Source organism: Rhododendron vialii, chromosome 4a, assembly GCF_030253575.1.
Source record: "Rhododendron vialii isolate Sample 1 chromosome 4a, ASM3025357v1".
Lineage (NCBI taxonomy): Eukaryota > Viridiplantae > Streptophyta > Magnoliopsida > Ericales > Ericaceae > Rhododendron > Rhododendron vialii.
Genome location: NC_080560.1, coordinates 29,061,797 through 29,081,697, shown reverse-complemented (window position 1 = coordinate 29,081,697; position 19,901 = coordinate 29,061,797). Strand labels below are relative to the sequence as shown.

The following is a 19,901-nucleotide window of genomic DNA, read 5'->3' as shown; positions in this document are numbered from 1 at the left end:
ACAACCAGATTTCAGGTATTATGACAGTTTACCTAAATTCAAGGGTTATGAGTATTTTGAAGATATTTTAGATTGGATTCTAGACATTGAAGATTCCTAGTATGCAAGAATTCCGACTGAAGAACGGTGGAGATACTTCTTGGTAAAACTTACAGTTCTAGTGCTATGATGGTGGCTAGATATGTAATTTCTAAGAGATCGATTGGGTAACTATTGAATTCATGCATGGTCGAGAAATAAAAGACGTTTGGTGGGGTGATTTTTGCCATGGGACTAAGAGAAATTATTGAAAGAAAAATATGGGCCAAAGCAACAAAATACAACCATTAATTATTGCCAAAGATGTTGTTGAAGAAGTTGTTGTTCAAGATTCTATAATTAAAGTTGATAATTAAAAAATTGATATCGATGTTGGTGATCAAATTATTGAGGACCAAAATAATTTTCCATTGGAGGTGTTTGATACTAATATTTGTACCAAGGAGGAGATTTTGGTCAACAACATTGGTGAAGGTAAATTATTGTTCGGGAAAATAACTTCAAGAGAATCGGCCAACAATCAAGTTGGAGCATACATCCACGGATTGGGTTCAAACCATGATTGTGGGCATAACAAAATTAATGTTGCTTTAGTCGATTTTCTTAGGGTGCAACAATTTGATTGGGTTCCCGATGTTTGTCTAGTGAATTTCGTCAACAAGTTGAAGAATCAAGAGAAGAGATCATCACAAGTACACTCCTCTTTGAATAATTTTTGGAAGACGATCGAGAGGTTGAAGTATTCCAAATATCTATTTCTTTGGAATGGAAGGTGACAAATTTCTAATGAGAACTCGAGGGCGAGTTCTTTTGAAGAAAAGAAGACTAATGTAGGACAAAAGTGGAAAGTTTTCTATATTTTATTTTTATTGTTTTAGAATAAGATTTTAATTAGGGGTATTTTTGTTTAGATTAGAATTATTAACTTTCTGTATTCGGTTTGATTTTGATTTTCAACTTTATTAGGATTCTTGGTCTACAAGAATTAGAAATTTTTTAACTATAAATTATCTTGCCTTTAATGCCCTTGTTTTGGCATGATTTAGGATTTCTAGGGTTAAGGTCTTATAAAAAAGGTTGTAACCTAATTCAATTATTTAACTTTTCATTAATAAAATCTCTGAGTTTTATCTATCTTCTTATGGATTCAAGAACTGCTCGTGGCTACGAGTACATATCTCGTTTGGAATAGTACGCAAACTATTCTCTTCATGAATTCCGTTGCATCCGTGTTGGAAATTGATTGTTTGAAAATTGAGAGTTGATTTGTGAAAACAGTATTTGGAAAACACTATGGCCATCGAGGGTCCACACACAACAAACGTACGATATTAACGGGTTTTTTTTTAACTCAATCAAGCTAGATTCATAAAAAAGATTATCTTAACCGGAAGATAGACACAATTTTTCTCTAATTAACCCTAAAAATATAGATTCAAATAATCAGTTGATTCAAAATAGATCAAAACTAGTTATTTGTTCGCAGGGAATTCAAATTAGTACTTGTACCCGAAGTTAACGAGAAATCAATAAATTATACAGAACAAAAACTTACAAAAAACTTACATCAAACCAATTAATATAAATCTCGCATTAATACCATGAAGAATCGTTCACCAAACACCATAGTATTGTTGTGGTTCCACCCCTGAACCTAGCTACCCCGTGTGGAGGTTTTCTTTTATGTTTTTTTTTGTAATAATATTGTCATTGCATGGAGGTTTGTGATCTACTCTGTGGTTTCTTTTACCTCTTGCATGGAGGCCGCCTTCTCTCTTTTGAGAGTTGTATTATACACCAATACTTTATTGTCCCATATTAAATCGGTGACGCAATATATATAATTAGGTTTCATGCCTTTCGATAATAATAAATAATAAATAAGAATAAATAAATAAAAGGAAAAGAATAAGAAGATAATGAAAGTAAAAGGTTAAATTTAGGGAATTGATTTCGTCACCCCTCTTTTTGTTAATGTCACTCCCCTTCTATCACAAAATAAATCATCTAATAAGACACAAAGAGAAATGACATTAACAAAAAAAAAAGTGGCAAAATCACTCCCCTAAATTTATTGCTCTTGTTTCCCTACCATCTGTCGTTTCTCTTGGTAATTCCTCTGCTCCTTGTGCGCTCAACCTTGCTTGTTTGTCCAATGGGGCCATCTATTCGAAGTTAGGTTTGAATTTTTACAGTAAGGAGTAAAACAGATTAAATACAATCTCCCTCAAAAGACACAAATAATCTCCTCGCAATTGTAACTTAAATCTATATCTGTATTGAAACTATTATGCGGAAAACAGATATAACAGGATCTTGAATTCAACACATCTCAAGAACAATAAATAGCGTACTTTTGTTGGCCATCGTGATTAGAAACACCTTAATTCTTGGCTCACCTTCTTCTCTCTGTCTCTACTTTTCTAGAATACTATAGTACTTTAATTGATGGAAAAACCGTAGGAATAAGGGGGAGGGTATTCTACCATTAATAGATGAGAGAAGAGGACCTTAGAGATAATTATTAAAAGACACCTAGCCCATCAAGATCTCTTTTATTATCAAGAATTTTCCTTCATCTATAATTCTAATTATTTATCGTAGTGAACCATATCATTTTATTGATTTATATGATGGTAGAATCCCACATGCACAAAACGTGAAGGCCAGTGGACCACACTAATGGGAAAAAACTAATAAGTCAAATAGCAAAAAGTTGAACACGCAATCTTTTGTCCCATTCTTTTTCAAAACAACTTGGAAGGCAAAACTGTACTCATCCGAAATAAGTTTTTAAAATGATTTTTATCTCATACAACCCAATTGTTGTTAAGGGCTTCTAACATTTACGCGATGAGCGAATTGTCCACCACGGCAATCTCAGACGTGATTTTTGTTAAAAAATTTACAGCAAATTCTTGATACCTTCTACCCTCCAAAACCCACATGCATTTGTGAAGTCCACATATGCTGATAGGAGTTGAACGCAAGACATCCAGATTTAAAACTGTCTGAACCCCTCTTGATGGGTTCGTAACACAGCAAGACATCCAGTAATTAAAACAGTCAAACTACTCTTAGACGGGTTTCGTAACTTCGTAACAGCAAGACATCCAGACTTAAAACTGATGAACAACTCTGATGGGTTCGTAACATGTCTTAAGTTCCATCAGGGACTTGACTTCAAAGAGGCCCTCCCTCAAGTCCATCTCAATATTACCCCCACTTTTTGGTAAATGTGACAGTATGTGAGGTGAAAACACCCAAGGAGTGATGCTATCAAGGACTCAAAAATTAAAATCTTCAACAAACACAAATGCTGATTAGGAAAGATACATGATTTACAGATTATGAGAAGACAAATTACACCTACCTTGATTCGCAAATAAAATGGGGAGGACTACTCAATCTAGCACCAAAGCTGAAATTTAGAGGAAATGAGATTGCAACAGTTCGGCAAAACCAGAAGGATGTTCATGGGTGCAACACCCAAAGGCCAAAACAATTTAATTATGCCATTCAACGTGTAAATGCATTGGAAAATTGAACAAAAATTAGAGTCACAGGCATAATTTCCATCACTGCAATGTTAAGCAGGAAATTGCCCAGTGTTCCATTCATCCTGTGTGGAATTATATTAAGTTGTGTCCAAAACCACCAATTCTGAACCTCACAAGGGACGGCAATAAAGTTCACCACCATGTCCAAAAATAGCGAACAGAATGGCTAAACGACAGAAAGCCAAGCATTCTAATCCTCAAGCTCAATAATCTTAACGACGGATGAATCCCCAACCTTCTGGCAAATAACTACTCGGTCATGCGACTTTATTACCCCAGAGGCCTTTCCATGATCAAGTGCAACCTTCAGAACCGACTCGTTCGTCGAATTTGTAGACTCAGCCTACAAAGTCAAGTGGGTAGCCACAGAATACTTGAAATCCACTCGAATATCAATTTAAGTACATAAAAAACATAACTAGTATCTAGAGTATGTTAAGCTTCGGTTTGTTTCCAGATAATGTTTCAGTAAACCTTTTACAGAAGCAATCCATCAATCGAGTTGTAAAAACCAACACAAAATGGAAACCACTTTCGAAATTACCAGTTCTTTCAAAAGGTTCACTACATGACTTAGAAACTTTAAACAGTAATAACCAGCAGAAAATGCTGAACTCTCATACCCTTCAAAATGAGCTTAAAAGAAAATATTATCTATCGATGCTATATACTAAGCACATGTTATTCAAGTGACCCACTCTAATTTTTGTTCAAGTGACTCTAATTTTCTAAGAACCTCGGCTTTCTCACGGCTTCCGCCTTCTCACACGCTTCGTTGGCCTCCCTCTCAAAACCCTCCTCCCATGTGTTGAGGAAAAACAAAATGCCGTAATTCATAGCTGCCCATGCAACAAAACCATTCATAGAGCTCCTTCTCTATTCATTGGTCTCTATGGTTTTTGCTCCGCCACCTCACTACTGCAGTTACTGTTGGATGCAAATACAACCAAACCCATTCTCTCAGCTACTCCGATGTGTTGTGCAGAGGATTGAGAGAAGCTGTTTGGCACTGATTAAGGGAGGAGGGGGTTAGGCGATGGTGGTCGGGCCAATTTGTGCATTTTCTGTTGTGGGTGGACTTGTGGTGCGATTTTGGGCAGGGGGGTTTCGGTGGTTGGTGGAATTATGTTGCTTTGGAATGAAAATTGGGCTGTCAGTTACCAAATTCTGTTAGTGCCATTTTACTTGGGATCAGGCTAGCGACGCTAGGTTCCCTTCCAAGGCAAATACCTCCCCACTTGCTTCTACGGTTCTACCCAGCATCTCTTTTTCTACTTGGGATCCGCCAGAATAACTTTTTTTTCTCTAGTATGATTGCAGACTTTTTTTTATCCCATGTTGTTACGATTGTATAGCTAAATTTCAATGGTGCAAAACCATTTTCCTTAATTGATTCAAAGTGATATTTCTGTTATTCTTTATGTAGCTTTTCACATTCAATTGCTTGATACATCAAGAAATGTATGCAGAAGTATACTTCATCAAATATGGAATATTGAAATATGTCTGCACAAGGATGGCAAAAGTAATGGCGGTGCAAAGCAGCAGAAGTTGATGAATAAGGTTTATTTCATTAAGATAAACGAATACATTGTGTTCACCAAAGAAAGGTTTGCATCGTAGTTCAAGTATGGCTGTGGTTTACGATATCCCTAGTTCAAATTCCTGTATTTTATTTGTATTGTTTAGATAAAGTGTAATTTTTTCCCATCAACTTTTGAAGGTTCCTGTGCATCTGCTAGGGCATGCGTATGGATTCATCACCCAACAGAAACATGAACCACAAATATTGCCAATCAAATAAGAACTTACAGGATGTCGAGGATCAGCAAGCATGGGGAATAGACCTCTGACTATTAGGGACTGCCTCGCCTGACCATTCCCAGAAATGAGGAAATTGCAAAGATTCATCAGCTTGAACAATAACTAGTTGGTAGATAGGAAGAAGGAAAGGCAGAAAAGAAGAAGAAAGGGAAAAAAGAAAGGGGGGAAAACTAAAAAGAATCATGAGATCCTACAAAGAAATTCGAGCAGAGTACCTCAAATGCACCACTAAAGCTCCACTTTAGTTGATTTGTTTTGAGCCGAGGAATGACGACAGATATAACAGGCATTGTGGGCCTATACTTCGCAATTAATCTGCACGTATAATAATCTAGTTTGAGTCTAGTTGACGCCGTTGAATGTGAACAAGTTGCTTATATCAATTTTTAAGAATGCTAAAAATTGACAAGAGCCAGGGATTACTATATCCATCCATTATAGAATACCTTGCAGCCCTTCCAGATGAGGTGAAGCAAATAATAACAGATGCCTTCACCTTAATGGCAGCTCGTACCTATACAAGAACTGAATATTAACCTACAAGTAATCTGGTTTTGCACTTGTAAGCAAACAAAACAAGACTCAAAAGACACCAATGCAACAACATAACCATAGCTAGCAAACAAAAAAAGAGAGTATAGCAGGTCCATCTATAAAAAAGTACCGCAGAGGAAGCAATGGATTCCAAGTGGCTCATTGGTTCTCCAACATATTTTACAGTCCTCTTAAAATACAGATCTTGGTTGAAAACCTTCTCTGCCTGCAGGGCAATTTGAACTCAATTAAGCTGCCAAAACATTCATGTGGAACAAATTGAATATCGATACAAAAAAAGCATTTGCACCAAACATGATGATGCACAACAAACGTGGAATTAATTGAAAACAATAAGAAAAAAGCATATGCCCTTTTAGAAAACAAGAATAACTGAACTACTGAAGTATATAGTTCCCATGGCAGTTTTGCGTATTGATATTTATGAAATTGAAAATACGCACAAAATGCAGTTAGACAAAATAAGGATTTTATCCACTTGAGTTGAGCCATTAGTTAAAGCTGCAACCCATTTAAAAAGCAATAACTCAACTCGTGCTCAAAGACTACATGAGAGTTAATCACACTACCATATCAAGGCAGTGTGGCATAACAGAATCACTGAAGGATTCATGCAAAATGTTAAGAAATCTGCGAAGCTAGTCATCGAGTAGATAATAATTTGCAAATGAAGAAAGGAAATGAAAACAAAGTAAAATATTTCTCAGAGCTCCCCCTTGTTGCCAAAACAGATCCAATACTCATTAGCAAAGACTGCAAAAACAAATTCAGCAAACAATGCCAACTAATACACAAGGGCTGGCTGGACAAACAGGTACCGACCACCTCACTAAACTACAATCTCATTTCTAGGCCAAAACAAGTGGCGTGGGATTGCATGTAATGCAGAACTAACTTAGACAGAAATTTCACAGCAAACGAATTCAAGAGGCAAAATGAGTTTACTTTTAATCAAGGTTGCATGTAATAGCACTGTGCAGTTAAATACAGTTCGTCAAGTGAAAGGATTTATTGAGAACTGTTGAGATAGTTTTACCTCGGCACAAATTTTACCAACAATAGAAATTGTCTCTATAGGGTACAATCCCCGCAAAGTCTCAGCACCAAGAAGAATCGCATCCGTTCCTACATCCATTAAGAAGCAGATAAGAAAGAAAATTAAGGTTTCAGAATTTGCAAGTTGATATCTCATAAAAAAATTTAAAAAAAAGGACCTCTCAAACTTCAAATAGAGAATAAACAAATTGTTTTCAAAATCGTACCAAACAACAGTCAGATAACAACAATCCTAATGTCGGTAAGCTTATCATATTCATCATCACAGAATACAACATGCACAACCAATAATGGGAAGAAGAATCTCAATGAACAGTTAAAATGGCAAGAAGGCAATTGTTTCAAAAAGCAGCTAACCATCCAGTACAGCATTGGCAACATCGGTTGCTTCTGCACGAGTTGGTCTAAGATTGCCAGTCATACTATCTACAACACGAGTCACAACTGCAGGTTTTCCAGCCATGTTACACTTGTAAAGAGCAGCCTTTTGAAACAAGAACACCTGCACATTCCATAAGGTATGAAGTGCATGGTCAGCACCATGTTTTACGGTACAGTAGTCCATTTATCCACAACTGAAAACAAGTACAACCACAACCCAATCATTAAACAGCCAAGACACAGACCTGCCTCAATAGAGAATACCAAATAGATTTATAGACATACAATTCATCGTGCTCGTAAGAGGAAGATGAGCAAGAATCAAATCAATGCATGCTCAACTCTAGCATTTTTATTTCATATAAAGTGAGACGAGTGGTAATAGAAATGCAACAATAAGCTTTGCCGCAGGTACTGCAGTAATATTAAATTGTCCTAATGCCCCGTATAAAGCTGGGCAAGAAGGGGCTTAGAGCTTAGTCAAATTCAGTAAGTAGATGAGGCAACTGGAACTGGGAAACATTAAAGTGGGACCCACCTCTCATTTTTCCCCAAGGTCAGACAGTACACTAGTTTTGACTAAATGAAAACAATGTCAGATAGTACAAGAGTTTGACTAAATGAAAGCCATTTCTTACACTAATAAAAAATATGTTCTCCCAAATGATTCACAAGACTAGTTTCATTGAGTTCCCATATTTTATGAATAAAACAAAGAATTAGATTTCTATTTGTGTTCTTTTGCTTACACCATCAAAACCCCACAAGGACCGCAGTAATAGTTGGAAAACCATAAATAAGTTAAGATCTATCAGGGAATCTTGTTTAATATATTTAAGGTAAATCAATTAAACACCCTTAAACTATGACTTGCTTCCGAGTTGCTGTCTCGAAGTATGAACTCAGACACTTAACCCCCTTAAAGTATTAGGATTTTTGCACTTAACACCTTCTGTTACCAATCTGTTAGTGTTTTGAACAGAAAATGTATTGTGGTTGGGCACATGAAATGATAAATGCAACTTTTTGACCAAAATACCCTTCACACATTCATCTCTCTTCTCTCTCAATCATTGCCCTTCAAGATGCCATCACCGAAACTTCAAAAATCCCATGCTACCTCAACCATCTTCAATCTTCTCTCATGTACCTAGGATGCTTGCAACTCTCACACAGGCTAAAAAACTCAATCCAAACATAAACCCAGTCATAGTCACCAATACAAATCCCATCGATCACTACCACAACCCATAGCTGCTCAACACCACACTTACCTCCATCGGCTCCTTCACCACTGGCGACATGTAAGTCTTTGAATCCAGATGAGTGTTCTCTTATTTTCCCATCAGATGCTTTGCCATCTCTTCCTTCGTAAATTCTACTGCCTTACCGGAGTGGCTATAGAAAGCTCTACTTTAGTTTAAATAAAACACTCTCCCTGTACATTAATTAAGACTCAAGTTCACCAAAATTTATTCATTAGACCTCCAAATTGATTTTTGCTTCATTTAATAAGAGATAAATTGGATGATTGTGCCACACAAGGCATGACAATTTGATTTCAAATGCCGAAAGCCAAATTCTAGCATCAATGGCATGCAACTGTATTTCCTCCTCGCGTTATTAATAACCAAAGGGTTGCCTAATGTTTCTCAGCCCACACTTCTTCAATGATTACATACACAAGAAACAGAACCAAGACCCCCACAAAAGTGGACAATGTTCAACTGCAAGCATAAAATTATAAAGAAATTTTGAGTTTCCAAACTTGAAGTGCTCAAAGTCACTGAAAAGATAAGAAGAATGATAAGAGAAGAGAGAGGGCCACTGGGTACCATCTTTATTAAGTTTTACAAAAATTTCAACAGTGCAGCACACAAAATCATGAAATTTTTGTTGACATTCACCTGGGTTTTCCAAGAGCAGTAAATTTTTATTCTTCTAATCCATCTCAGAAATTAAAAATGGAACACACTTCCATTAAAGATCAATGGGCTTATGACAACAAAATTAAATATCATAGAAAGATTATCCCAAGTTTTCTAAGTGATTGTAAGTGATAAAAGAAGAAAGTAATAGTGGATAAGAGGTTTGGTTGACCGATGATGGTGAGGCGGGGCCTAAGAAGCACAGATTGTTAAGCCAAATCCAGTCCACGTGGTTGACTGGGAAAGAAGCGCAGATCTCTGATTTGCACGAATAGCCAAATCAGTCCACAAGAAGCCAAATTCAAACTTAAGTTGGCCACTTTTCTGTTCAACAAAACTTCAATTGTTACCTAAAAACCAGAGGTGATTTAGCCACTGGTGACAATACTTGGTTCGTATTTTTCATGTAAGAGGATAGTTGCTAAGGACCACATCCAATATTCTGAAAGTTTTTCTATCAGGGGATTTTCCGTTTTTATTTATTCAATGAGATCCATATCTAACAATCGGGGAAAGGGGGGGAAAGGGGGGAATAGGGAATTTAATCATTATAACATCATGAAAGTTGTTTTAACTGAAATCAGATAGTGTTGCATGCACGGGTTGCAATAATTTTTCATTTAGTGATTCCTAATCACAGTGACTACCGCTTTCTCTGTTGAGTTAGATTAGTTATTTCCTTAGCCATCCTTCTATTCATTGCAGGAGTGACATTAAAAATAAAAAAACTTACCTCTGGACAAAGATTCAAGTTTATTTCTAACCGTTTTCATTATTTTTTGTTTAGGTTGCGACTTTTATGATCCCAATTTCATTGGAAGACCCTTAGGTTTATATTCATTGCAATCTATAAATCCACTTATTAAATTAGAAGACAATATTTCTTATCTAAATCCATTTGCATGGCGGTATCACTGGTATCTGTATATGTACGGATACTAAAAGGCTGCAATTGAGGGCCAAGACTCAAGAGGATAGAGTGGTATGGATTGATGCACTGCAGACGTGTTCCCCAGGCTCTTCAACAGTGAAGTAATGGTTCCTGTGAATTATATTGTTGTTTCAAAAGAAAAGTTGAAGCAGTGCGGTGCGGTTTCCAGATTTTACGATTTTGGGTGTTTGGAGGCCACAGCTCCATGATGATTCCCTACCTGTGCTGACTTTCTACACGTGGGTTTGAAAAGAACTTGAAACTACCATTTCTCCATTTTATGTTTGCTAGTTTCCAGTTACTATGTTATTTGGTATAATGGAGAAAGGAAACTAGGATACGATGTGGTTAAAGTTTTAGATGATACATCAATTCTCCAACTCCTTGGACATGATGTGATGATTCTTGATGTTATTATCAAACTGTGCCATCTTTGAGTAGAAACATACACTATTAAAAGTTTAATTTAAGGTACGTGGTTAGTCCAGGGTGGTGATGATGGTGTTGGTATGTTACGAGCCTATACACACGAGTTATAGCTAGTATGCCCAAAAGGTCAAGCTTTTAGAAAATTACCCAAACAAACAACTTCGCAAATTTCACACATGCTTCACAAGTGAAACACCTCAGACATGTCCCGGGCCCAAAGAAAAGAACATAGTGCAACCAGCTAAACAGAGCAAACTCCTACCGAAACTCTAACAGCTCCAAACTCTATTGCCACACCCAATAATCAACCGTACTTAAAACAACTGAAGATAAATGAGCGAAAACATATATCAAGCTCACACAACATCTGGATGCATGCGTTCATTGAAGCGATAAATGTACATTTTTATGTGGGACGAATCTTATGCATGCATAATTGGCCAATCATATCATCCTACATTACCATACCATTCGTCGTGCAGAAAGTAAGCAAAACAATTAAATAGAATGAACTAACCTTCTCAGGTGGGAGATCTATGCCAAGATTTCCACGAGAAAGGATAATCCCATCTGCTTCTTGTAGGATTTCATCAAAGTGGGTCAAACCCTGAAAAGAGAAATATAAACGATACTTATAAATTCACTCTCTCAAACAATCACCAGCAATCCTCTGCGGACTTGCCAATGGATAGCAAAGCCAAAGCTCATTCAAGCCACCATTACAATAAAATTCACCTCTACATTCTCAATCTTTGCAAAAATATGGGTCTGGCTGAGATCACCAAGCTTAGATAGGAAGTCACGTGCCTAAAATATAGCACACAGAGTTGTTGTATCAGAGTCATTGAAACAATTAGAATGTTGGGGAAATTAAAGAAAGCAGCCCAACATAGATGCAATAAAATTGAGTCACCCTTACTTCACGGACGTCTTCTGCATGACGAGTATATGACAGTGAGAGGAAGTCAATCTTGTTTTTAACACCCCACGTACTAATGACCTGAATGAACAGTAAACTTTCACCAGAAGCACTAGCTAATAGAATCATAGGCTAAGTGTTAGTTGAGAGGAGCAGTGGAGCACAATCTTGAAAAAAACATAGAAGTGTTTTTTACACCCCAAGTACTAATGACCTGAATGAACAGTAAAGTTTCACCAAAAGTACTAGGTAATAGAATCAAAAGGTAAGTGTTAGTTGGGAAGAGCACAATCTTGAAAAATCTCTTACGCAGATTACAACAAAGATTATTCCAGATTAATCATGCCAATTCTTGATCACGAGACACTTTGATGACCAAATACTTGGATCTAAAGCACACAAGTTATATAAAGCTTAGGAATGCAAAGTCAACAGTGAGCAATATTGTGCAATCATTCTGCCAACAATGGAACATCCTTTGCAATGATTTTTATGTTGGAACACAAAACGAGAATGGGAAACAGATTATCCAAAGTAACAACACAAACTATCTACATAGTTCAATGTAAAGCCTATGTCCACGGGAGAAAATCGTGAGGGAAATCTCATTAAAAAAATAGGAGACTACAGCATGCTGATAGTACCCGTAACAGTCACATGAACTCTAGAGTCCCCAAATACCCCTAATATATAGCAAACCTTGCATGACAAGGGAATGATACAAAAGTCACATTGGTAGAAAAGGGTTTGATTGAATTCGAACTCACAAAAATGATATCAGAGGACTATTTCCCCCCGTATGTTTCAGCCTTTAACTTTATCAGGAGCGTACAAACTCATGTTTGGTCTTTGTAGTGCTTAAAAGCAGGACTCACCTCTTTATCTTTCTCAGTGAGGGTAGGCAAATCGATATGAATTTGAGAGACATGGAGGGTGAACAATGAGCCAGCCAATGTTGCAGAATTCTTTATCACACAAACCACATCTTCTCCTTTCACTTCATTTACCTGCTCAACCAATTTCATTGTACTTGAATGACCTCAACTCCCAACAAACTATGCTAACTTGCTAAGTAATAGATTCACAATTTAAGGCGCCATTTTTTCCCACGGTAGAATAAATGGTAAAATGTTTTACACATTTTCCATTGGTTGGTTGGACAAAAAGTATGTAATGCCTTTGATTAAGTAAAATGTTTTACACCATATGGAAAAAATTAATTTCCACTCAAATAACCAGTATGTCATTTTTGGAATCATCATACCCAGACTTCTCAACCCTGGAGAGGTTATTGCCCTTTGACACTATCAACAACCACACCATGTGTGTGTGTGTATGTGAGAGTGTGTGTGTGCGCGCACGTGTGTGTGTGTGTGTGTGTGTGTGTGTGTGTGTGTGTGTGTGTGTGTGAGAGAGAGAGAGAGAGAGAGAGAGAGAGAGAGAGAGAGGAGCAGTAATATATAACCCACAGAAAGAGAGAAAGGGGAGAAAGAAACTGCACCCATCCTATAGGCTACAAGCTGTCTTCATACATCTTCTCCTTTTTTATCCCTTTCGCTTTTACCCTTTCATCAACTAAATATATCTAAAGTGTCTTTTATTGTGGAGATTTTTTTGCCAACCAAAGACTGGAAAGTGGAAAATGTTATTATGGAACTGTTTGAGCGAAAACATTTTGCAGGAAAAATGCTATCCTGCTTTTACGTCGAAACAAACAACCCTAAGTCAAAATCCCACGGACATACCCAACATGCACCCATAAAGGACACCCATGTGCACAGAGAAACAAAACCTATTGAAACAAGTCCAGTCATCAGGCATTATGCCTCCTACCTCCAGCCAAACTGAAGTAGTCTCACTTCCTGTAAAGAGATATTGACCGATAAAGATTGTGTCTCCTTTCTTCACTGCCTGCAAAACACACATCAGAAGCCTGCTTAGCATGATGTACAGAGAGGTCATATGATTGTACAACACCGTTAGTTTGTCACCGTGATTATCGAACAATATGCTCCCAAATAATTTGACAAAACAATATGGAGAGCTAATCATGCGTGGTATCAAGCACGCTGAAGCAGCATCATTCCACACAAGAAATAACTAAGCGCCATCGACTTTATTACCCCCAAGAGTCCAAACAAAAAACAAATGCCGCATAAGAGACAATATAGTCATTCTGCATTAACAATCTATAACCTGGATTGGTCACCAACTTCCACCGAAAGTGCATGAAACAATGTCAACTAGTATGGAACCACCATACAGTATTTAGATCCGAGGGCTGAAATATAGAGAAGTATCGACTTATCGTAATGCATTGTTAAAGTTAAGGCATGCACACCTTAAACAATTTTTGGACAAGTAAAGCGATACTATTTTTGGTAGAAAATTATGACTAGTGATTCAATAGAACACAATTTCAGCAGTATGAACCTTTTTGAATACTTTGGGAACCCACAAAACATGTTTATTCATGCATTCAGTGTCAACAATCTATTAAGGCTCAAAACACAGACAAGTAATTCACTAGGGAATAGTAATGGGGAGAGGCAAGTTTTTTACCTTTGACAGTCCAGAAAAGTTGATGGGCAACACTGCAGAAGAGGCTTCATGACCTTGATCAGGGGTTAGAACAACTATACCATCCTCCTCTAGTGAAATAGATTTCTCAGTGTTGGTGACAACCTGCAACTCGGCACCCACTGTATCTAGCATAACCTGAAAATTTCCCAAAAACGCTCAGCCCAGTTTGGACATAGCTGTTAAATCAGGTTACTAGAAAAATGTAGGAAAAGAAAAGGAAATACATAAAGCTAGATTATAAAAGATCAGTCGTTTAGAACAATCCAACTAAAACAGCACCCAAAAAATATTGGGTTTACTGGCACATGCATATGCCTTGAGACCCAAAAATGCATTATATCACAGATTCAAATTTTCGAATTTTTAGAAATCACAAATAAATCCACTTTCATTTTTCTTTTCTCCCCATCAGTCTTCTCAGCAACCAAATGGGGATCTATGCAAAACCAACCACTTAAAACACACACACACACACACTCTCAAAAATTGATGACGATTACCCACCAATAGAGGATTGACAACACCAACAACATAAGTAAGAACAATCATAAAAGCTACATACATACATATATACGAATACATAATCTAAATATCATTAATGAGTGCTAAGGAGGAACTTCAGAAGCATCATTTGAACTCTTCCCACAAAACCCAAGATATGTGTATACATACAGCACAAAGCTTTGTTGTTTTCTTCACAGCGGCCCTCATATTTTCCAAAGTCTCCTGGTGATACTCAGGGTCCCCCCACGAAAAGTCAAATCGAGCCACTGCCAAACCACACATTCAAAAACATTACTAAAACCATCCCAAACATCTTAGCAAAATTAAAACCCAAACTCTACAAAGCAAAAACCTCTGTAGAGCCACTCACAAATCAGACTGTCAATCAACGACCTTTGTGCATTTACACATATCAATTAAAAAGATACGTAGCATGGATAGAGAGACGGATATGATATGGATAAGCATAGGGGAAAGTTGTACTATGAAATGGGTACAGCCAGGATACGCTTGTAAAGATTTAATTTTTTGTAACTCAAGAATGACATTGCACACAAGTTTGAAGTGTTGAGAAACCATTTTGAGAATAGGTACCAGTTTAAGAGACGAGTCAATCTCTTAAGCATCAGTACAGATTTTGGACACGTTATGACCCAACAAGAGTTCGTCAGCTTGACAACTTCTGAATATTGCTTTATCACACCAACTTTCCTTCTATAAGAATCAACCATAGTATTAGATGAGTATCTTTCTTTACCTAACATACATTCATATATTGTACTGTAACTTTGTGCAAGGACTGATTCAATTCCAAAAAAATCCCATACTTCATAAAATTAGAGAACTTCAATTCCAAATTAGGGAGATACATATGCACACGACTAACTTGTAGAAATATCCCACATTTGGGAGCTATGCAGCACCGACACCTCTAGAGGTCGAGGTATCGCCGTGTCCAACACGGGGACAAGGCTAGATACGTGTACGTGTCGTGTCCAATTTAAGTTAATTTTTTGGGGGGGACACTTCTGAGACACGGCAGGGACACGTATGGTGACACAGATGGGGTGTAAGTGTATTTTTTTAAATTATTTTGAGGGTAACTATGTTATTACTGAAATTTTTGGATTTAAGTGTAAGTTAACCTATAAAAACAAGTCCTAAAGAGAAGAAACCCTAACATCAGATTCCTCTCATCCACTTCGTTTTGTTTACATTTTCCAATTTAAACTAGGGAATACATATATGTGTATATATACACACACACACCCGTGGCGTGTCCCCCGTCGTGTCCGTATCCCCATTTGTTTAGAATTCCTGTGTCTATGTCTGTATCCGTGTTTGTGCTACATAGTTTGGGGGGAGAGGAATATTAGGATTTTCCAGGCCACGAAGGGGGCTACGAATGTTGTGTTGAGCTGCAGAAGGGATATCAAGGTTTGTATCAGTTCCTGGAAAAATGTTGAGATTTTGCAGAATGGCTAAGGCAGAGAGGCAGGGGCACTGTAGTAGTGTTTGAGATGGTTCAAACGAACCCCTGAATACAGAAGATGTAATAACACTTTACATTTTTTTTTTACATATAATTTGATTTTTCTTCAATATAGTCTGCACTGGATCATACATACAAAGCCAGAATAAATAACCATTCACTTGAACTTGTGAGTAAGTAAATCATATATAGCTCAACAAAATAAAATAAATTAGGCCCAATAAGCTTTCAATCATAATAAATATCTTTACTTATATATTTTTTGGTATACAAAATTTTTTTAATACATATTTGTCACCGCTCAACTAATTTTTTTTCTTTCTATTCTAGTGTTGTAGCTTGTGTTGTACTGGTTTACTGTTGTTGTATTGGGTGTTGCTTAGTATCTAGTGTTCCTGTAGTATGGGGTTCAAGGCCATCCCCTTGCCGCCGCCATCTTTTTTTTTTTTGTGTTTCTATCAAGAAATTACTTACCAAAGGAAAAACTTAAAAAAGTACCTGTGCTTGATTAACAAATACTCACCGTCCTAAAATGATAGTCCCTCCGAACACGTTCAAATTTTTTGGATCAAAAGATAAAGTATTTATGTACATGATTTTTCGAATTCCATTCCACCAAGTAAAAGATCTCGTTCTTTAATTCGGTGAAAAAAATTCAAAAAATTATGAACGGAAACACTGCATCTTTATATCCGACAATTGCATCTTTTTCCGTCGCTATTATCAAAATGGGACGGAGGGGGTAGGAGTTTGTACCAAAAAATAAAAATAAACAAATAGGAGTTGAAAATATAAAAGAGCAAGGGTATAATACCAGACATTCCAGCTTGGAGACAGCCAGAGATAACCTCGACGGATCGAGACCTGGGGCCTAAAGTCCCCACGATCTTCGTCATTGCAGGGAAGAAACTCTGTCCAATCCACCACCACCGTATAATAAGTACGAAACCAAATTCACAGTTACATTGTTTTAAACAACCACGAACATACGAATACGAACACGCGTATCACTACAGATCCATTCGTGAACTTACGGATTTTGAAGGCTCGAGGATGGAAGCCATACGGATCGGCTCTTCGAGAAGTAGGTGATTCGCATGCATTTTTGCTGATGATGATCGATTGACGGAGAGTCTGATTTTTCGACAACTGCGAAGAGAACAGAGATTTGCTGTGATGTTATGTTTGAGAGAGAGAGAGAGAGAGAGAGAGAGAGGAGTATTAGCGTGAATCAGCCGACGAGGGGTTAGGTACAGAACGAAGAAGGTTTGACCAAGAGAATATGCTTGTTTCCTTGGCCTTTTTCGGTTCCTGCTTTTGAAGTTCGCACCCGGTTTTAAGGAGTATGAGGTTTCTTTTCGCGAAAGAAAAGAAAATTCTCTCCATTTGGCATCTCGCTACTTTAACCTAATTTTCAGAAGAGTGATTTTGCCACTTTTTTTTTGTCTTTATTAGAGGAGATAATTTATTTTGTGAAAAAATGAGAGTGACATTAATAAAAAGGAGAGTGACAAAATCAATTCCCAAATTCTAGTATCTTATTTTCCATTTTCGTAAAGGAAAGAAATCAATTGAATTTTTAACGTGATTGGTGTTTTAAATATATTTAAAAATAATAAATTATTTTAATTATTTTTAGTGAACTCAAAAAAAAGGGCTCATAACAGAAGTAATTGATTAAGGCTCTGTTTCATTAACTAAAATAAATACTTATTTTTGTTGAATTAAACGTAATATATTATGAGAGAATAATCTGTTTTATATATAAAGCGGAAAATAAGGATTTAAAAAATAGTAAGATTAGCGGAACCCTAGGCCCGAGTTTTAAATTTTTATTTTGTATGTACTTGATTTTTAATATTATTGATAATTATTCGTGTATAACTACTTATTATCTTTATAAATTTGGTTTGATTTTGATAAAAACCCGGTTCTTTTACATTCTCATTTCTCAATTTCTTTCATATATAAAAAATAAGCACGTAATAGTGGAATTAGCCTAAAGAAAAAATACAAAATGATTGGTATACTGTAACTGCATTAGGCTAGAATGATTTCAATGTACAAATGTAATGTATTAAAAAATAAAAAATTTATAATATAATAAGTATACATTTCGATAAAAAAAAATATACGTTTATTGAGCCAGCCTCCCAAGTTTCTGGCGCTGCCACTTAATGGAACCGGGCCTGACTAGACCATAGTATTTCTTTTGATAGACTCCTTGTTATTATAAATTATTTATGGTCCTTTTAGAGTGGACAAAATAACTTTACCTTTTTTATTTTATTAACGTATGTAATTGATATTTTTATTCTAGTTGTTCATCTTTCACGGCTTCTCAAGCCAAATGAATTGATAAAGCGTGTTTGAAGAAAAGATAGGTGATTTTCCTTGCTTTTCTTTATTAGTTATCTTATTTCATTCAGAAAAAAAATTGTGTCAATGCCAAAGAGATTAAATAAAATTGTTGAGTCAAACACACCAACCTTACAAATTAAACAAGTTAGGACACACCACACTCTATCAATTAAGCAAGTTGACTATGAAGGTATAAAGCTTGCAAGCTTTGCAATACAGATCCTTCACCAATTTTTTTGGGGTAATATTATTGTTTTTGTTATGTATGTTATTGTTAGTTAATCCACATTTTTTTTTTCAAATTATAAATTTTGGTATTAAATATTTTGCCAAAGGACGGAAGGTTGACAAACAACCAAATTATAATATTTGACAAACTTTAATCAATTTGAACATCTCAACCCAATTTTTATTTTGGAGATTCGATATACCACAATCATTAGGAGATATTTTGAGAGAATCACTACCATAATATTTTATCTCTCTCTGCTCTTCGGGGAAAAAAAACTCATCCCTTCCCCACAAAACTCTGTTTTTTTTTCTCAATATTTTAATTTTAGATTTTTATATTTTACATCAGAATCTCTTTCTTTTTTTTATGAGGAGTTATCTTCACATCTAAACGGGATGAGATTAATCCACCTAGGGTTGGCCGAGGGAATCAATACTCACAAAAAGCAGTTAGAAGAAGCTAAAAAGTGAACCGCGCCCATGAGGCTACCCACATGGCCACATGGACTTTCACCTACCAACCAGTTGGCCTACCCCCGAGAATCAAATTCACACCTCTAGAATGGGAGCAAACCCACAGGCCAATAGAGATTGGGTCAAACTTTTTGTTAAGGTGTCACAAATACTTGCATTTTAGGCTAAGTTTGGATGAATGGAATTTTGAGTAGGAATAGGAATATGGAATTTTCTTAGGTATGAATATGAATACGATTAATAGGATTTCTAAGAATTTGATTCATGGAGTAATTCCATTATAGCGTTTGAGTTAATTCAAGCCCTGTTTCAGAACATCTTCTTAAAAAATAAGTACTTATTTCACATTTTCAAATTCAAAAATAATGTAAAAAAAAAAATTTGCACCGTATAAAAGATCTCAATAAGATCTATCAAACAATATCCATATTACTAGGAAAATTATTTGCTTAAACACATTATTTTTTAGCTTGAAAATGCCTTCTTAAAAATAAGTACTTATTTTTCAGTTCTAGAACGGGTCCTCAGTAATCTTATGCTGCAACCAATTAATTTGGAAAAAAATTAGAAATCAACATTTTTTTTTTTAATGATTCAACCAAGAATCTCAGAGTACCATGGGTAAATGAGGGAT

General features: G+C 36.3%; 1 protein-coding gene across 1 annotated transcript; it reads right to left on the bottom strand.

The window, feature by feature from the left end:
- Window positions 1-3,491: 3,491 nt before the first annotated feature.
- Window positions 3,492-17,509, bottom strand: LOC131324668 (pyruvate kinase 1, cytosolic). Its single transcript, XM_058356737.1, has 16 exons — window positions 17,236-17,509; window positions 17,016-17,112; window positions 14,878-14,975; window positions 14,185-14,340; window positions 13,456-13,533; window positions 12,498-12,629; window positions 11,623-11,703; window positions 11,439-11,510; window positions 11,221-11,310; window positions 7,392-7,536; window positions 7,015-7,103; window positions 6,088-6,183; window positions 5,870-5,937; window positions 5,639-5,738; window positions 5,412-5,471; window positions 3,492-3,942 (listed from the first exon to the last, which is right to left on the bottom strand). Exons 1-16 carry the CDS (start codon window positions 17,302-17,304, stop codon window positions 3,790-3,792), a joined length of 1,584 nt encoding a protein of 527 aa, XP_058212720.1. The 5' UTR covers window positions 17,305-17,509; the 3' UTR covers window positions 3,492-3,789.
- Between the last annotated feature and the right edge of the window lie 2,392 nt (window positions 17,510-19,901).

Coding starts and splice junctions, on each gene's coding strand:
- LOC131324668 (XM_058356737.1), bottom strand. CDS start 17,304: ATGCATGCGAATCACCTACTTCTCGAAGAGCCGATCCGTATGGCTTCC. Junction 17,113..17,235: donor TCCTCGAGCCTTCAAAATCC/GTAAGTTCACGA, acceptor TGGATTGGACAG/AGTTTCTTCCCTGCAATGAC. Junction 14,976..17,015: donor TCTCCAAGCTGGAATGTCTG/GTATTATACCCT, acceptor GTGGTTTGGCAG/TGGCTCGATTTGACTTTTCG.